Source organism: Protomyctophum parallelum (genome assembly GCF_964188405.1).
Source record: "Protomyctophum parallelum genome assembly, chromosome: 15".
NCBI classification, from domain to species: Eukaryota; Metazoa; Chordata; class Actinopteri; order Myctophiformes; family Myctophidae; genus Protomyctophum; species Protomyctophum parallelum.
The window spans coordinates 33,691,996-33,708,314 of record NC_139710.1 but is presented as its reverse complement, the minus strand read 5'-3'; the positions used below and the strand labels follow the sequence as shown (position 1 = coordinate 33,708,314).

The following is a 16,319-nucleotide window of genomic DNA, read 5'->3' as shown; positions in this document are numbered from 1 at the left end:
AAGCAGCAGCAGCGCGTTCCAATCGCTCCCCGCGGTATTAAACCATTTAGACCTGACGTCGACATTTAGAAAATGTCTTCTGAATTTTCTGAAATACCTCCATGTTTCTATATCTCAATATTTCATGTCACGGACCCCCAGAAACTATATATGTATTTGGCCGCCAGAAGCAAATATTTGAGTTAAAAAAACGTTCGCTCTGAAAGAATAATATATTCAAAGATTTGCGAAAATAGCAGACCTATAAAGCTCGTAGTGCGGCACATCGGTGCCGCGCTATGAGCTTGTAGATCTGCTATTTTTCAATAGCTAAAGCATATAACATAATGCTATAAACACCAAAAGGCGATCCCGTCCAGAATGGGTTAATGCAGAGCTTGACCCATTTCCTCTCACGCAGGCTGTGGGCGCGCGCATGTCGCCCGGCGGTTGCGCGCATGTCGCCCGGCGGTCGCGCGCATGTCGCCCGGCGGTTGCGCGCATGTCGCCCGGCGGTTGCGCGCATGTCTCCCAGCGGTCGCGCGCATGTCGCCCGGTGGTCGCGCTCTCTCTCCAGGGGGTCCTGGTGTTCGTTGGGGTTTCCGCGTCATGAGATCATATCTATTCTCATTCCCTGGGCTTTGGGTGACGGAGGGTTTGATGAAGGGGGGGTCGTGTGGGCGGGGGGGTTCCTATGGGGTCCCTGATCTCACACACACACACACACACACACACACACACACACACACACACGTACACGAACACACACACGTGCGCACGCACACAAAACACGAACCACCGCAAAAGCTCTATAATTCCACTGTGTAATTTCACGTCAGGGGAACGCTATAGAGAACTGGATTCATTACGCAACGCTTCTTCTCTCTTTTCCTACATGTCATGCATACACGTGCTCGTATCCCCGCCCCCACCACCATATTCCCCCAGACACACACACACACACACACACACACACACACACACACGCTTTCTCTCGTTTGTGATTAGAGCCTGCAGTTTGAATCCCAGTAAGAATTCCCACAGTCTGCCTAATTCCTGTCTAAAGCTGAGAGGAGGGCCAGTAAGCTGCTAAAGCCGCAGGCTATGCACACGCACGCACACACACACACACACACACACACAGACACAAGATGCATGCACATGTGCGCGCCCATGCACACATTATCTTGGGTATGGATGATCAGTGGTTCTCCACAGAGTTCAAATAGAATTCAGACAAACCCTGAGAGAGAGAGAGAGAGAGAGAGAGAGAGAGAGAGAGAGAGAGAGAGAGAGAGAGAGAGAGAGAGAGAGAGAGAGAGAGAGAGAGAGAGAGAGAGAGAGAGAGAGAGAGAGAGAGAGAGAGAGAGAGAGAGAGAGAGAGAGAGAGAGAGAGAGAGAGAGAGAGAGAGAGAGAGAGAGAGAGAGAGAGAGAGAGCGGGTGGGGGGAGAGAGGGGAGAGGGGGGTGGTAACGGAGCGATCCGGGGAAGGAAAACACGTTGCCCCCCCCCCCCCCCCCTCTTCCTCATCAAAGATGTTTTCTTTTATTATTTTTTACCACATATGGGAGAAAAGAAGAGAGAGAATGACAGAGAGAGGTGAAGAGGACATGGGGAGCGTATAGTATCGTAGTAAGAAAGGGAGTATGCAAGCTACAGGGAGAGAGAGAGAGAGAGCTTCATCTTTCTACCCTTCTTTAATGTGCGTGCGTGCGTGCGTGCGTGCGTGCGTGCGTGCGTGCGTGCGTGCGTGCGTGCGTGCGTGCGTGTGTGCGTGCGTGCGTGCGTGCGTGCGTGACCGTGTACATCTAATGTCCTCACAGAGATTAGGCCCACAGCGCTGCAGACGGTCTTTTTGCTCTACCCCACGGCCCACGTTTCAAGGGGCTGATCTGTATATCTGTACATCTGTGTAGGCTTTAGTGTCGGTGAGCTTGTAGATCGGCTATTTTTCGGCACATGGCACAATGAAGCACACGAGGGTTAGCTAAAGACGATGAATATAGAGGGCATGATGTGTATGACATCATCATCATACCCGGAAGTTATGCAGGAACGCCCACTGTGTGGCAAAATACTACTTTCTGGACTTGACAGCCCATTCATCCAATAAGAAAAGTCCTATATGATTGACAGCTCATTCATCCAATAAGAAAAGTCCTATATGATTGACAGCCCATTCATCCAATAAGAAAAGTCCTATATGATTGACAGCCCATTCATCCAATAAGAAAAGTCCTATATGATTGACAGCTCATTCATCCAATAAGAAAAGTCCTATATGATTGACAGCCCATTCATCCAATAAGAAAAGTCCTATATGATTGACAGCCCATTCATCCAATAAGAAAAGTCCTATATGATTGACAGCCCATTCATCCAATAAGAAAAGTCCTATATGATTGACAGCCCATTCATCCAATAAGAAAAGTCCTATATGATTGCATTAAAAAAAAACGTTAAAGACGTTAAACTCACTTTGCTGAAATTTCATATTTAGAAAATGTTTCAAATAAAAATAATAAACAAAACCAAAAAACAGAGATGATTTGATTGGAATATTTAGGAAGAAGTCATGCAAGGGGAACCTTCTGAGAGCTTCATGGGGCATAAGAATAAAGATAATCAACTTAAAGATCTGGAAATGGGTCAGAAAGACCTCACAGACCTCACAGACACCCCAGTGTTAAGGCTTATGATGGTTAGGGCAGCGCCTCTCAAACCTGTTCATGTCAAGGACCCCCCTCTGATCCCCCCCCCCCCCCAAAGATATGTTTTTATCCATAAAAATGGATAACGGTGAAAATGATTTTGATGCTATACAATAACTATAGTCTATATATACTGCCCCTGTGGAACCCCCATACCAGGACCCCTGGGGGTCCTTGTGTGTGTTTCTGAAAGTGACCACCCCCTGGTGTTCGCTGTGTGTGTAAACTGTGCATGGTGAGGTTATTATCGACCTGCTGTGTGTGAGAGAGAGACATAGAATATTCAGCATCTCTCTCTCTCTCTCTCTCTGCAACACGTTGTTGGCACATCAATTAGTAATGGACTCCCAGGAGGTCCCCCCCCCACACACACACACACACACGCAGCACGTATCCAGCACCATGCACGTGCACATTATTGACTGTGTGTGTGGGTGTGCAGTTGTTCACGCATGCACGCTTGCAATCAGCAGTATACCTCGCAAGATCACTTCTTCTAACGAATGAGTTCAGTGTGGTTACGCCATCTACCCCCCCCCCCCCCCCCCCCTTCACACACACACACACACACGCGCGCACACACACACACACACACACACATGCGCGCACACACACACACACACATGCACACACACACACACACGCACACAAAACACACACAATACACTCTCATTCATTCTCACCTATGCCCCAAATACTACTGCGACTCACTGCCTCTGACAATCCCATTCACAATAACACACACTAGCATCACCGTGCTGTCACGCCACAGTAACACACACTAGCATCGCCGTGCTGTCACACAGGATAACACACACAGCATTACCGTGCTGTCACGCATGCAGGTATACAGTCAGAGTCACACAGTCATGATGGATGACACTCAATGATCACTGGTCGCACGCACAGGTCCATAATCCCAGTTTAAGCTGTTTCCCTACAACACACACTGCCATTCATTGATCCATAGTGACCGCACACACACAGCTGGGGGTCATTGTAGCCACTGCTACAGAGCTGACAATGAGGATCTGGAGTCCTGCCTCGAAGCAGACCAGAGGTAGAAAACTGTCGTTCCCTGATGCCATCGCTATAGAGCGTCGCAGTCCCTCCCCTTTCAGAACAACGAACGGCCCAGGAAATGAATCCTAATGCATTTTTCCCATAGGCATTTCAAAACATATTTATTTAAAGACCTTTTAAGCGTCGTACGAAGCCAACTCTTGTCGTGACAAATCATGACAACAAACACAATTTTTCGGGCCAAACAAAGAATTAGAAAGTAGAAAAAAACGGCAGGTTACAACACAATTTTTCGGACCAAACAAATAATTACATAGAAGAAAAACAACAAAAAAAGTCTTCTTTGTAATTATTTGTTTGGTCCAAAATATTGTGTTTGTTGTCATGATTTGTCACGACAAGAGTTGGCTTCGTACAACGCTTAAAAGGTCTTTAAATAAATAAGTTTTGAAATGCCTATGGAAAAAATGCATTGGGATTCATTTCCTGGGCCACTGGTTGTTCTGAAAGGGGGAGGGACTGTGACGCTCTATAGGGACTAGGGATGCTCCCATCAGATTTTTTCGGACCGATACCTGGTAGTCTTTCTCATGATTGGCCAATACCGATACTGATCTTGTGAAATGTTGCAAATTTTAATATTCCCAAAAATATTATAGGCCTATGTCAAAACTGTTCCTGTGTGTGTGTGGGGAGGAAGGGGGGAATGTTTAGGCCTGTCCCAAAAATGCAAAATGATGTCATACTCTATATCTGATTGACATTTATACCACTTAAATGGTGTAAAAGATCAGTTCTCAAGATCAGTGAATATCGGTGGATCGCTGGTGATCACCGATCGCTGGACGATTATCGGTGCATCTCTACTAGGTCATCAGTAAGCAGGAACTGAGGGATGGCAATGAAGGACCGGGAAGTCTGGCGTGGCATTGTGAAATCCATGATCTCCACCGCGGTCGAAAAATTATGATGATGAAGTCCCAGAAGGGGTAATAGACAACCCCCCCACACACACACACACACACACACACCCTGAACTGTTCATAAAGTATACATACTGTACTTCACGTCGTGGCAGCCCAGGGGAGAATAGGCAAGATTCACAATACAATAAGAGGCTCCCAGTCAGAGTCAGCATTTCATTTAAATTGTCTTTTAGTAACTCCGTTAGGGAAAGGGTTAACTCAGTTAGGGGACAATACATTGTTGACGATACGATACATGGACGATATTGGTTCATTATGGCGATCCGATACGATTCCTCTGTGGTTTGGGAGTTCAGTCGGCCTATAGGAGGGAGGGGGAGAGAGAGAGAGAGAGAGAGAGAGAGAGAGAGAGAGCTCCATCTTCCAGCCTCGTGAACATAACAATTCAATTCAAGCTTCATTGGCATGAGAAAACATATACGTTTACATGCAGTGACAAGATTACACACGTGTGTTATACGGAGAATTTTAGGAATTGGCATAACGACCTGCATTTATTGGCAGCTCGGGTCGAGCGCGTCGCAGCCTGTTGTCAACTCGTTGCATCACTTCGCCCTCATCCAATCCCAGAGGAGTCTGTGGAGCGAGGGAAGGAGAGAGGAGGAGAGGAAGGAAGCGAGGGAAGGAGAGAGGAGGAGAGGAAGGAAGCGAGGGATGTGACTTATTGCTCATGTTGTTCAGCTTCCTGTCGTCCGTCGCTCTCTCGTCATTGGAGTAAAAGTAACCGAGTACATTTAGTTAAATACTGTACTTTCAGTATTCGGTAGTATTTCCAATTTCCAGTAGGCCTACTTTTACTTCTACTCCACTGTACATGTCGGAGGCAAATATTGTACTTTTACTCCACTACACTTATTTGAAAACATTAGTTACTTGGATTATTATTATTATTATAAAACATACAATTACGACTTCAGCCCGATTATACCTGTACATTTCGGGATTTTGAAAATAGCAGATCTACAAGTAGATAATATGTAGAGCTTGTAGAAAATATTGGTATACGTTTGAAAAGTTGAAATTGGACATTCTACATAATGAATACTTTCTACTTTTGGTACTTTAAGTACATTTTTGATGCCAAGATACTTTTTTTATTTTATTTATTTTTTTCAATGTTTTTTTTGTGGCTTTCGTCCTCTTTTTTATTTTTTTATTTTTTTTATAGAGGGACAGACAGTAGGCTGACAGGAAATGGGGAGAGAGATGGGGGGGGGGGGGTGACATGCAGTAAAGGCCGTCGGGATCGGGAGTCGAACCCGCGGCACACTGCCAGACTGGATTACCAGCCAAGGTTCCTTGGACCGCTGAGCCACGGCCCAGGTATAGGCCGCCTGTACTTTTACTCAAGTATAGCCTACATTTTGAATTACGGACTTTTACTTGAGTTGTAATGCAGCATTCTGTAGTTCCACATGGCAGTATTGATACTTTTACTTGAGTAAAACAATTGAGTACTTTTTTTACCAATGTCACTCACTCAGTCATCCTCACAGAGATCTGCCGGCGCTGTCTGTCTGTCTGTCTGTCTGTCTGTCTGTCTGTCTGTCTGTCTGTCTGTCTGTCTGTCTGTCTGTGTGACTGACTGACCGCTAAGTCCACTGGTTCATGGACCTTTTATATTTGCATCGTTATCCCCATCCCCACCGATTTTAGATCAGCTCATATAAGAACTGTGTTTGAAAAATAAAACAACTGACTGAGAAAAAACGCTATTGTTACTGCTGCTGAATTAGTTACATTTTGAAATAGGAAGACACAGAGACACAGACAAAATGTTTCTTTTTGGACCACACAACGCTTATATGAGACGATTTTAAGATGAGCCCATGCAAAGGATTGCATCATATCTTTATTTATTTATTGATTTATTTCAGGAATATAACCAGAGAGTTCACACAGAGAGCTGTGGAGAGGGGGTGGGCTGATGCAAGCAGCAGACACACACACACACACACACACACACACACACACACACACACACACACACACACACACACACACACACACACACACACACACACACACACACGTCACACAAACACACACACACACACACACACACACAGCTGTAGCAGAAGGATGGCGCGTTCGCAAGCGCTGCCGCCAGGCCATCGAGCGTGTTTACGGCCTGATACCCTGCTCCAGTTAACCCAACACGCACGTGCACACACGCAGACACACGTGCGTGTGTGTGTGTGTGTGTGTGTGTGTGTGTGTGTGTGTGTGTGTGTGTGTGTGTGTGTGTGTGTGTGTGTGTGTGTGTGTGTGTGTGTGTGTGTGTGTGTGTGTGTGTGTGTGTGTGTTCGTGCGTGCGTGCGTGTGCGTGTACGTCCATGTATTATGTATTTATACGATGAACCCAGTGACTCAGCTTCAGCTGTTCTGTGCGTGCGTGTGTGATTGTACTGTGAATGTGACTGCATGGCATGTTCGCATGAGCAACCATCCACTGATCTGCCTTCATATGGCAATGCTTGCCCTCCTGCGTTGAGCACGCACGCATTCACACACACGCACACATGCGCACACACACACACACGCGCGCGCGAGCACACAGAGATATGGAGATTCCTGGAAGCAGTACATGTTGACTGTGATTAAAAGGTTAGATCATATCAGTATGTCTGGACAACAGTCAACATTGACCCATTTAAGCTGTGCACGTGCGTGTGTGTGTCAATAATTATGTGCATCAGCATCCATGCAATCTTATTTGGCAGTGCTTGCTGTCTGTCTGTCTGTCTGTCTGTCTGTCTTCTCTCCATCTCTCTCTGATTTAACTTAATTCAAATATCACTTATTTTTTTTGTTTTGTTGTGATAATCCTCCCTATACTATAGAGTGTGCTGACCATATAAGGAGTTCCTCCCTGTCCCTAATTAACCCCTGGGGGTAAAAAAAGACCTTTGGCTAGGTGCCCCAGCCTCCATCCAATCAGGATAGAGAGGGGCCTTCTGCCAATCATGATCGAGCAGGGGCGGGCCTTGGTGTGTGTGCTGTTGGCCTGTAGCGTGTTCCCCCCCCCCCCCCCCCCCCCCACTGTAGTGCATGCATGTGCACATTTTTTTTCCAATTCACCCAAATCGCTGAATGCTCCTTTAATACCATTGCCTTTGATTAATGCCAATTGAAGGCAAATTTTGATACTAACGCTTAACGGCATTGCCATTGATTAATGGCAATTGCGCTTTTATAGTGCATTCGATCGATCGAGCCATAACGCTACTTACGTTAGCCGGTTAGCTAGCTGTGTTGTTAGCACAGCACTGGATCGTCCTTCTTAGATCGCCGTCGCCATAATAGTAATTCTATATCCGTTTCTTTCAATCGCCTGTATCTCCTATTCCTTGTCCCAGATCTGGCATTTTGGTCAAAACAGCGTTTCTTTGACGGCACAGAGCCGGCGATGTGGAGCTCTCCAGTGCCCTGGTTTGGATTCACGTTGTAAACAAGGCCTTGTCTCGGCTCCGTTCAGCGTCCTAGGATAAGCTACTTCCGGTAGACTGGAACTGTGGCTTTTCAAAATAAGAGCTCGACTGGAAAAAATGCTGCCGTGAATTAGATCCTAATTTTTCAACGCTGAAATGTCTTGAATCCCTGTATGTGTGTCCTCCCCACCACCAGGTCCAGGGGGACCAATGCGGGGTCCATCATCGCCCGGTGGCGGTAGCGGTAGCAGCAGCAGTGTGTGTGTGAGCAGCGTGGCCGCGCGCCGCGCCCGGCTCGCCCCCGCCATCAGCCGCCCATGATGCCGTCGTCGACGCGGAAGGGGGGAGGGGCCCGGGACGCCGAGGCGACCTCCGACCTCTTCTTCAAGGACGACCCCGAGGACGTCTTCTGCGACCTGCACGAGATCGGCCATGGCAGCTTCGGGGCCGTCTACTTCGTGAGTCCTTATTCTCCCTCTCTCTCTCTCTCTCTCTCTGTATGCACTGTGCTGTGTAGGAGTCAGGGCTGGACTTGGACAAAAATTTGGCCAGGTCATTTTCGCCCGAATTTGGCCCAGACCAGCCCACCACAACCAGCGAGAAGATAGCCCGCCCGCTCCGTCGAGGCACACACAAACAAACAAGCCCTAATACCACCACTTTTACAGAACAACATAAATGATACAAACCAACAGACAACTACACAACCCTTTGTAGAGGGTTTATTTGTCACTCACTGATACAGGTACAGTGACATTATCATGATGGCAGAATGGCAGCACGCCCGGACCTTTCCTGGTGGCCTGCCGCCTATTGACAGGAGGACACTGATGTAAACGAGTATTGCCTTGTGCTTTCGTTTGAAATGTATACATGCATGGAAAAAATGCAATCCATTACCTACTGTATATTCTACATGGATTTCAATCAACATTTCAATCAATCAATTTCAATCAATCGGACATACAGTATGAGGCAGAATAAGCTGAGGTGTTATTCTTAAGGGAAGGCCGCTCTGTTGATGTTCTGTATATGGCTGAAACATTCCTTACAGTCCTTAATATACGTGATACTGTAGTATAATGGACAAGCGTTAAACATACATGTACGGCGTGACTGCAGCTGTAGTGATTCATAGCTCTTTGAATGCAATTAGACACCATGAGCTTCCCCTCTGAGCTCTCTCTCTCTCTCTCAATCCTTCGTTATTAATCTCATCATCACTATAATTACTTATAGCGCCTTTTGATTCTAAGGGAAGGAAGCATCCTCTCCTTATTTCCTCTCCTCTATACTCTACTTTATTTTCCTTTCTCTTTCCTTTCCTCTTTTCTCTGTTCTGTTCTTCTCTTCTCCTCTATTTCCTCCTCACCTCTCCTCACTCCTCCCTAACCTCTGTGGTTTCCTCTCCTTGACTCCTTGCCCCATCCCTCTTTGGCCCTCATCATCCTTCCCAGATGCAGGGCTGGGGGCACACGCCCCCACTCCTCCTGAGACAGCTGTCTCAGAGAGAGAGAGAGAGGGGGAGAGGGAGAGAGAGGGGGGGGGAGAGGGGGAGAGAGAGGGGAGAGGGAGAGGGGGAGATAGAGGGGGGGGGGGGGGGAGAGGGGGGAGGGAGAGAGGGAGAGGGGGAGGGACATAGAGAGACAGAAAGGGAGAGGGGGAGAGAGGGAGAGATACAGATAGGGAGAGGGAGAGGGGGAGACAGACAGAGAGGGAGAGGGGGAGAGAGAGAGGGGGAGAGTCAGACACAGAAAGTAGGACTGTCAGACTGTCATTACCTCAGGTCCGAGGCTAGGCTATAGGCTATAGGCTATAGGCTATAGGCTAAACTTCCGCTTGCTCGAGCCATTGAGTTATAATTATACTTCCGGCAGTCTTCCGGGTGCTTCAAAACACCACTGACAGCTGGGGGGGAGGGGGGGATTATTTATGGTACCTGGGTTAAGATGACACAGAATTGACTCATAATTACAACCGCTGGGTCGTGGGAGGACACACGCACAGATGCACACAGACACGCACACACACACACACACACACACACACACACACACACACACACACACACACACACACACACACACACACATACACACACACATAGAGCAGTGGCCCTGGCAACCATGACTGAGTGTCATGGCTACATCCTGACACACTAAGCTAGCTTCAGCTTTTAGCCAAGTTGCTTTGCTAAGATGTATAAAGCCATGACCAAATCACCTCACAGTCGGACATTATAGAAATTGAGCTGTGATTTATATTTGATCGCCATTGACGTAAACTGAATTGCATTGAATCGTGTCCAAGTTGGCTCTAATATACAGTAGCCTCTATACACGTGCACGTGCGTACTAGTGTGTTGATAACCCATTTTGGACTGAGGTCGATTAAAAAAAAGCCTTCTAAACCCTAACATTTTTCTGAAAAAACACGTTTCTATGTCAGTGGTATTCAACCTTTTTCATGTCAAGGACCCCCAGAAATTATCTGTATTGGGTCCACGGACCCCCATCTCAAAATATGTAGTTCCAGGGACCCCCCAAGAAGCAAATATTTTAGTTAAAAATGTTCGCTCTGAAATATATATTCAAAAATTTGCGCCACATTTTCACGACTTTTCAAAAATAGCAGACCTACAAGCTCGTAGCGCGCCACTCGGTGGCGCGCTATGAGCTTGTAGATCTGCTATTTTTCAATAGCTAAAGTATAACGTAATGCTTATAAAACGCCAACAGGGGTCCCTGCCAAAAATGGGTTAATATAAGTAAGTAGGTTATCACATACATGCATGTATGCATGCATAGTCACGGCAATCCAGGCAGCTTGCAGCCATGGTTTATGCACGCATGGTTTATGCATGTGAAGGGCTTTTTTATTCATGTCAGGCGGAACTCTGTTTAACCCATTCTCGACGGTCGGGAACCCCTTTTAGGTGTTCTATAAGCATCATATTTTATACTTAAGCTATATTGAAAAATAGCAGATCTACATGCTCATAGCGTGGCACAGAGTGCCGCGCTATGAGCTTGTATAGGTCTGCTATATTTTTGAAAAGTTGTGAAAATGTGTCGCAAGTCTTTGAATATATTCTTTCAGAGCGAACATTTTTAACTCATATCTTTGCTTCTGGTGAGGTCCCTGGAACTACATATTTTCAGATGGGGGGGGGGGGGGGGGTCGGTGGCCAATTACATATAATTTCTGGGGTTCTTGACATGAACTATTGAGCACCACTGATATAGAAACATATCGGTAGTTAGCCTATTTCAGAAAACTGTCCGGATTTAGGATTTTATTTTCCCGACGTCAGGCCTGAATGGGTTAAGCGCAAAACAAACTACCTGTGCAAACTACCCCTGCGTTCAAACTGTGCCGACGGCACATGGCAGAGCGTACCGTCGCGGTGTGTGTGTGTGTTGTGTGAATTAGCCTATTGTAAGTATTGACACACTGCCTTTCTTTCTACAATGATTATTAGCTCATACATGCAGTTACATAATTCACTGGTACTACTGTACTTACTGTACATGACTCGTTCATGTACCAGCCATACATTAATTACAGCAGCGGGAGAGGAACGGCTCGGAAATGCATAAAACCGACGGCGAGCAGCGGCGATGTACAGTATAGGGGATCAATCAGATGATTGGAGGCGACTTCGGGGAATTCCCTGTTTTCCAGCAGCTATTCCCGTTTGTAATTGATTGCGGGTTCATCGCTCATAAGCTATGATGAAAACTGAGACTAAATATACTGACGATTTCCTCGAGAAATAAAAACTAGACTAAAATGTTAGGATGTTAGCTAGTGGACAAGAGATCCAGTATAAGTCATTTTACACTTGGTTGCATGCTGAAAATAGCCGATCTACAAGCTCACAACGTGTCGCAGCGCGACACAAGTGTAAAAACAGTCATTACGACAGCATCCAGTCCAGACAAAAAATATTTTAGTCGACTAAATCAACTGTAGATTTAGTCGACTAAAATCTTATGATATTTACTAAAACTAGACTAACACTAAAACATTTTTGTTTTATTCTAAAGACTAATAGGTTAAAAAAAATGTAACCAATGTAAAGTATTGAAAAGCGCTTCAGACAAAACCTCTTAACTCCATTGGACCCTCAAACTGTCTGCTAAAACAGCTAACTCCACCACCTCTCCCCCTCTCGTGCAAGTAATTGACAATATTTAAAGTCACAACACCACATTTGATGAGGCGTTGTTGCTTTGTTTTGAAAATATATAAGGTTTTCTTCATTTCCTGATTTTCTTTTCTTTTTTTGAAAAATGTACATCTTGGAGTTGTGTGGTTTCAAATGGGTCTGTAAGTGTTGAGAGTGCACAGATGGCTTCAAATGGATCTCATGGATCCATTGGGTTCCATTGGGGCACTCTCGGAGTTAAATGAACCAATTCATATCAAAGCGGGGGTCCTTGATGTCAGCGAGTTGAGAATCAATCAAGTGACGGTTGTTGCTGCAACAAAGGAGAAACCCACGCCTCGCATACTAAGTGACTCGTTTGCCCTCGAGGGTCTTTCGAAATTGATTTGACATACATGAATTTTTTTTATATAAATGTTTTATAAATGTATAAATTATACAAAAAATATACCATGACTTGGCCACCCCATTGTGAACAGAACACAACACTCTGAACAGGCTGTATGGATGGATGTGAACACATGTAGGCAGATTCCCCTCAAATGTACAATCATTCATTTGAGGGAATCTAATATTATAAATGGTAGCAGTTTGACCTCAACTCTCTCTCTCTCTCTCTCTCTCTGTCTCTCTCTCTCTCTCTCTCTCTCTCTCTCTCTCTCTCTCTCTCTCTCTCTCTCTCATGGTAAAGGACTGATAACAGCTGGTCTCAGAATAGACTATAAACTGATTTCCTGTCTAGAACAGTTGGTTGAGATGTGGGCACACTTTTTGGTTTGGCTTTTGTTTGTTTTGAACCTCAAATGTCTGTTTGAAAACAACTGAAGTGTCACTGGTTTTTAGTTTGTAAATAAAAGGGTTTTAGAAAAGTCAAAAAGTCTCTCTCTCTCTCTCTCTCTCTCTCTCTCTCTTTCTGTCTGATCCTACAGGCCCGAAACTCCTACTCCAATGAGGTGGTGGCCATTAAGAAGATGTCCTACAATGGCAAGCAGACCACGGAGGTAACGCACGCACGCACGCACGCACTCTGTAAAAGTTTAGTGCATGAACTCCGCCATTGAAATGATGGAACTTAGACAGTTATATTTTAATGGGAAGATATAAGATAAAATATAAGATAAGATATAAGATAATATATGGAAATTCAAATAAAATTACAATTGTCATCTTGCACCAGTGTAGCACTGAAACTGGGAGGTCGGGGGTTCCATCCCCGGCCGGGTCATAAACCAGACTGTAAAAATGGGACCCAATGCCTCCCTCGCCTCCCTGCTTGGAACTCAGCATCAAAGGGTTGGATTGGGGGGTCAACTCAAGCGTGAGCGGCGCACGCTGTGGCTCACCGCTCCAAGAGATGGGTCAAATGCGGAGAACAGATTTCACAGCGGTAACGTCTGTGACTTTGGGCAGGCTTTGGGCATCCGAATATGTGTCCGTTCTATAACAGCCATGACTCACTGAAAGCGTCACTGACTGAGGTTACCTGTCCTTTATGCATTAAATAAAGAGGTTACCTGTCCTTTATGCATTGAAATAAAGAGGTTACCTGTCCTTTATGCATTGACATAAAGAGGTTACCTGTCCTTTATGCATTAAATAAAGAGGTTACCTGTCCTTTATGCATTAAATAAAGAGGTTACCTGTCCTTTATGCATTAAATAAAGAGGTTACCTGTCCTTTATGCATTAAATAAAGAGGTTACCTGTCCTTTATGCATTAAATAAAGAGGTTACCTGTCCTTTATGCATTAAATAAAGAGGTTACCTGTCCTTTATGCATTCAATAAAGAGGTTACCTGTCCTTTATGCATTAAATAAAGAGGTTACCTGTCCTTTATGCATTGACATAAAGAGGTTACCTGTCCTTTATGCATTAAATAAAGAGGTTACCTGTCCTTTATGCATTAAATAAAGAGGTTACCTGTCCTTTATGCATTCAATAAAGAGGTTACCTGTCCTTTATGCATTAAATAAAGAGGTTACCTGTCCTTTATGCATTAAATAAAGAGGTTACCTGTCCTTTATGCATTAAATAAAGAGGTTACCTGTCCTTTATGCATTAAATAAAGAGGTTACCTGTCCTTTATGCATTAAATAAAGAGGTTACCTGTCCTTTATGCATTAAATAAAGAGGTTACCTGTCCTTTATGCATTGAAATAAAGAGGTTACCTGTCCTTTATGCATTGACATAAAGAGGTTACCTGTCCTTTATGCATTAAATAAAGAGGTTACCTGTCCTTTATGCATTAAATAAAGAGGTTACCTGTCCTTTATGCATTAAATAAAGAGGTTACCTGTCCTTTATGCATTCAATAAAGAGGTTACCTGTCCTTTATGCATTAAATAAAGAGGTTACCTGTCCTTTATGCATTAAATAAAGAGGTTACCTGTCCTTTATGCATTGACATAAAGAGGTTACCTGTCCTTTATGCATTAAATAAAGAGGTTACCTGTCCTTTATGCATTAAATAAAGAGGTTACCTGTCCTTTATGCATTGAAATAAAGAGGTTACCTGTCCTTTATGCATTGAAATAAAGAGGTTACCTGTCCTTTATGCATTAAATAAAGAGGTTACCTGTCCTTTATGCATTAAATAAAGAGGTTACCTGTCCTTTATGCATTAAATAAAGAGGTTACCTGTCCTTTATGCATTAAATAAAGAGGTTACCTGTCCTTTATGCATTGACATAAAGAGGTTACCTGTCCTTTATGCATTAAATAAAGAGGTTACCTGTCCTTTATGCATTGAAATAAAGAGGTTACCTGTCCTTTATGCATTAAATAAAGAGGTTACCTGTCCTTTATGCATTAAATAAAGAGGTTACCTGTCCTTTATGCATTAAATAAAGAGGTTACCTGTCCTTTATGCATTAAATAAAGAGGTTACCTGTCCTTTATGCATTAAATAAAGAGGTTACCTGTCCTTTATGCATTAAATAAAGAGGTTACCTGTCCTTTATGCATTAAATAAAGAGGTTACCTGTCCTTTATGCATTAAATAAAGAGGTTACCTGTCCTTTATGCATTAAATAAAGAGGTTACCTGTCCTTTATGCATTAAATAAAGAGGTTACCTGTCCTTTATGCATTAAATAAAGAGGTTACCTGTCCTTTATGCATTAAATAAAGAGGTTACCTGTCCTTTATGCATTAAATAAAGAGGTTACCTGTCCTTTATGCATTAAATAAAGAGGTTACCTGTCCTTTATGCATTGAAATAAAGAGGTTACCTGTCCTTTATGCATTCAATAAAGAGGTTACCTGTCCTTTATGCATTAAATAAAGAGGTTACCTGTCCTTTATGCATTAAATAAAGAGGTTACCTGTCCTTTATGCATTAAATAAAGAGGTTACCTGTCCTTTATGCATTGAAATAAAGAGGTTACCTGTCCTTTATGCATTGAAATAAAGAGGTTACCTGTCCTTTATGCATTAAATAAAGAGGTTACCTGTCCTTTATGCATTAAATAAAGAGGTTACCTGTCCTTTATGCATTAAATAAAGAGGTTACCTGTCCTTTATGCATTAAATAAAGAGGTTACCTGTCCTTTATGCATTAAATAAAGAGGTTACCTGTCCTGTATGCATTAAATAAAGAGGTTACCTGTCCTTTATGCATTAAATAAAGAGGTTACCTGTCCTTTATGCATTAAATAAAGAGGTTACCTGTCCTTTATGCATTAAATAAAGAGGTTACCTGTCCTTTATGCATTAAATAAAGAGGTTACCTGTCCTTTATGCATTAAATAAAGAGGTTACCTGTCCTTTATGCATTAAATAAAGAGGTTACCTGTCCTTTATGCATTAAATAAAGAGGTTACCTGTCCTTTATGCATTAAATAAAGAGGTTACCTGTCCTTTATGCATTAAATAAAGAGGTTACCTGTCCTTTATGCATTAAATAAAGAGGTTACCTGTCCTTTATGCATTAAATAAAGAGGTTACCTGTCCTTTATGCATTAAATAAAGAGGTTACCTGTCCTTTATGCATTAAATAAAGAGGTTACCTGTCCTTTAT

The 16,319-nt window shown here is 43.8% G+C and overlaps 1 protein-coding gene across 1 annotated transcript in view; it reads left to right on the top strand.

The window, feature by feature from the left end:
• Positions 1–8,329: 8,329 nt before the first annotated feature.
• The window catches only part of taok3a (TAO kinase 3a), a 98,110-nt gene continuing 90,120 nt past the window's right edge, over positions 8,330–16,319 (top strand). Inside the window, 2 exon segments of the mRNA XM_083784376.1 lie at positions 8,330–8,588; positions 13,231–13,302. Of these exon segments, the coding sequence (XP_083640502.1) occupies positions 8,448–8,588; positions 13,231–13,302 (213 nt within the window). The 5' untranslated portion in view covers positions 8,330–8,447.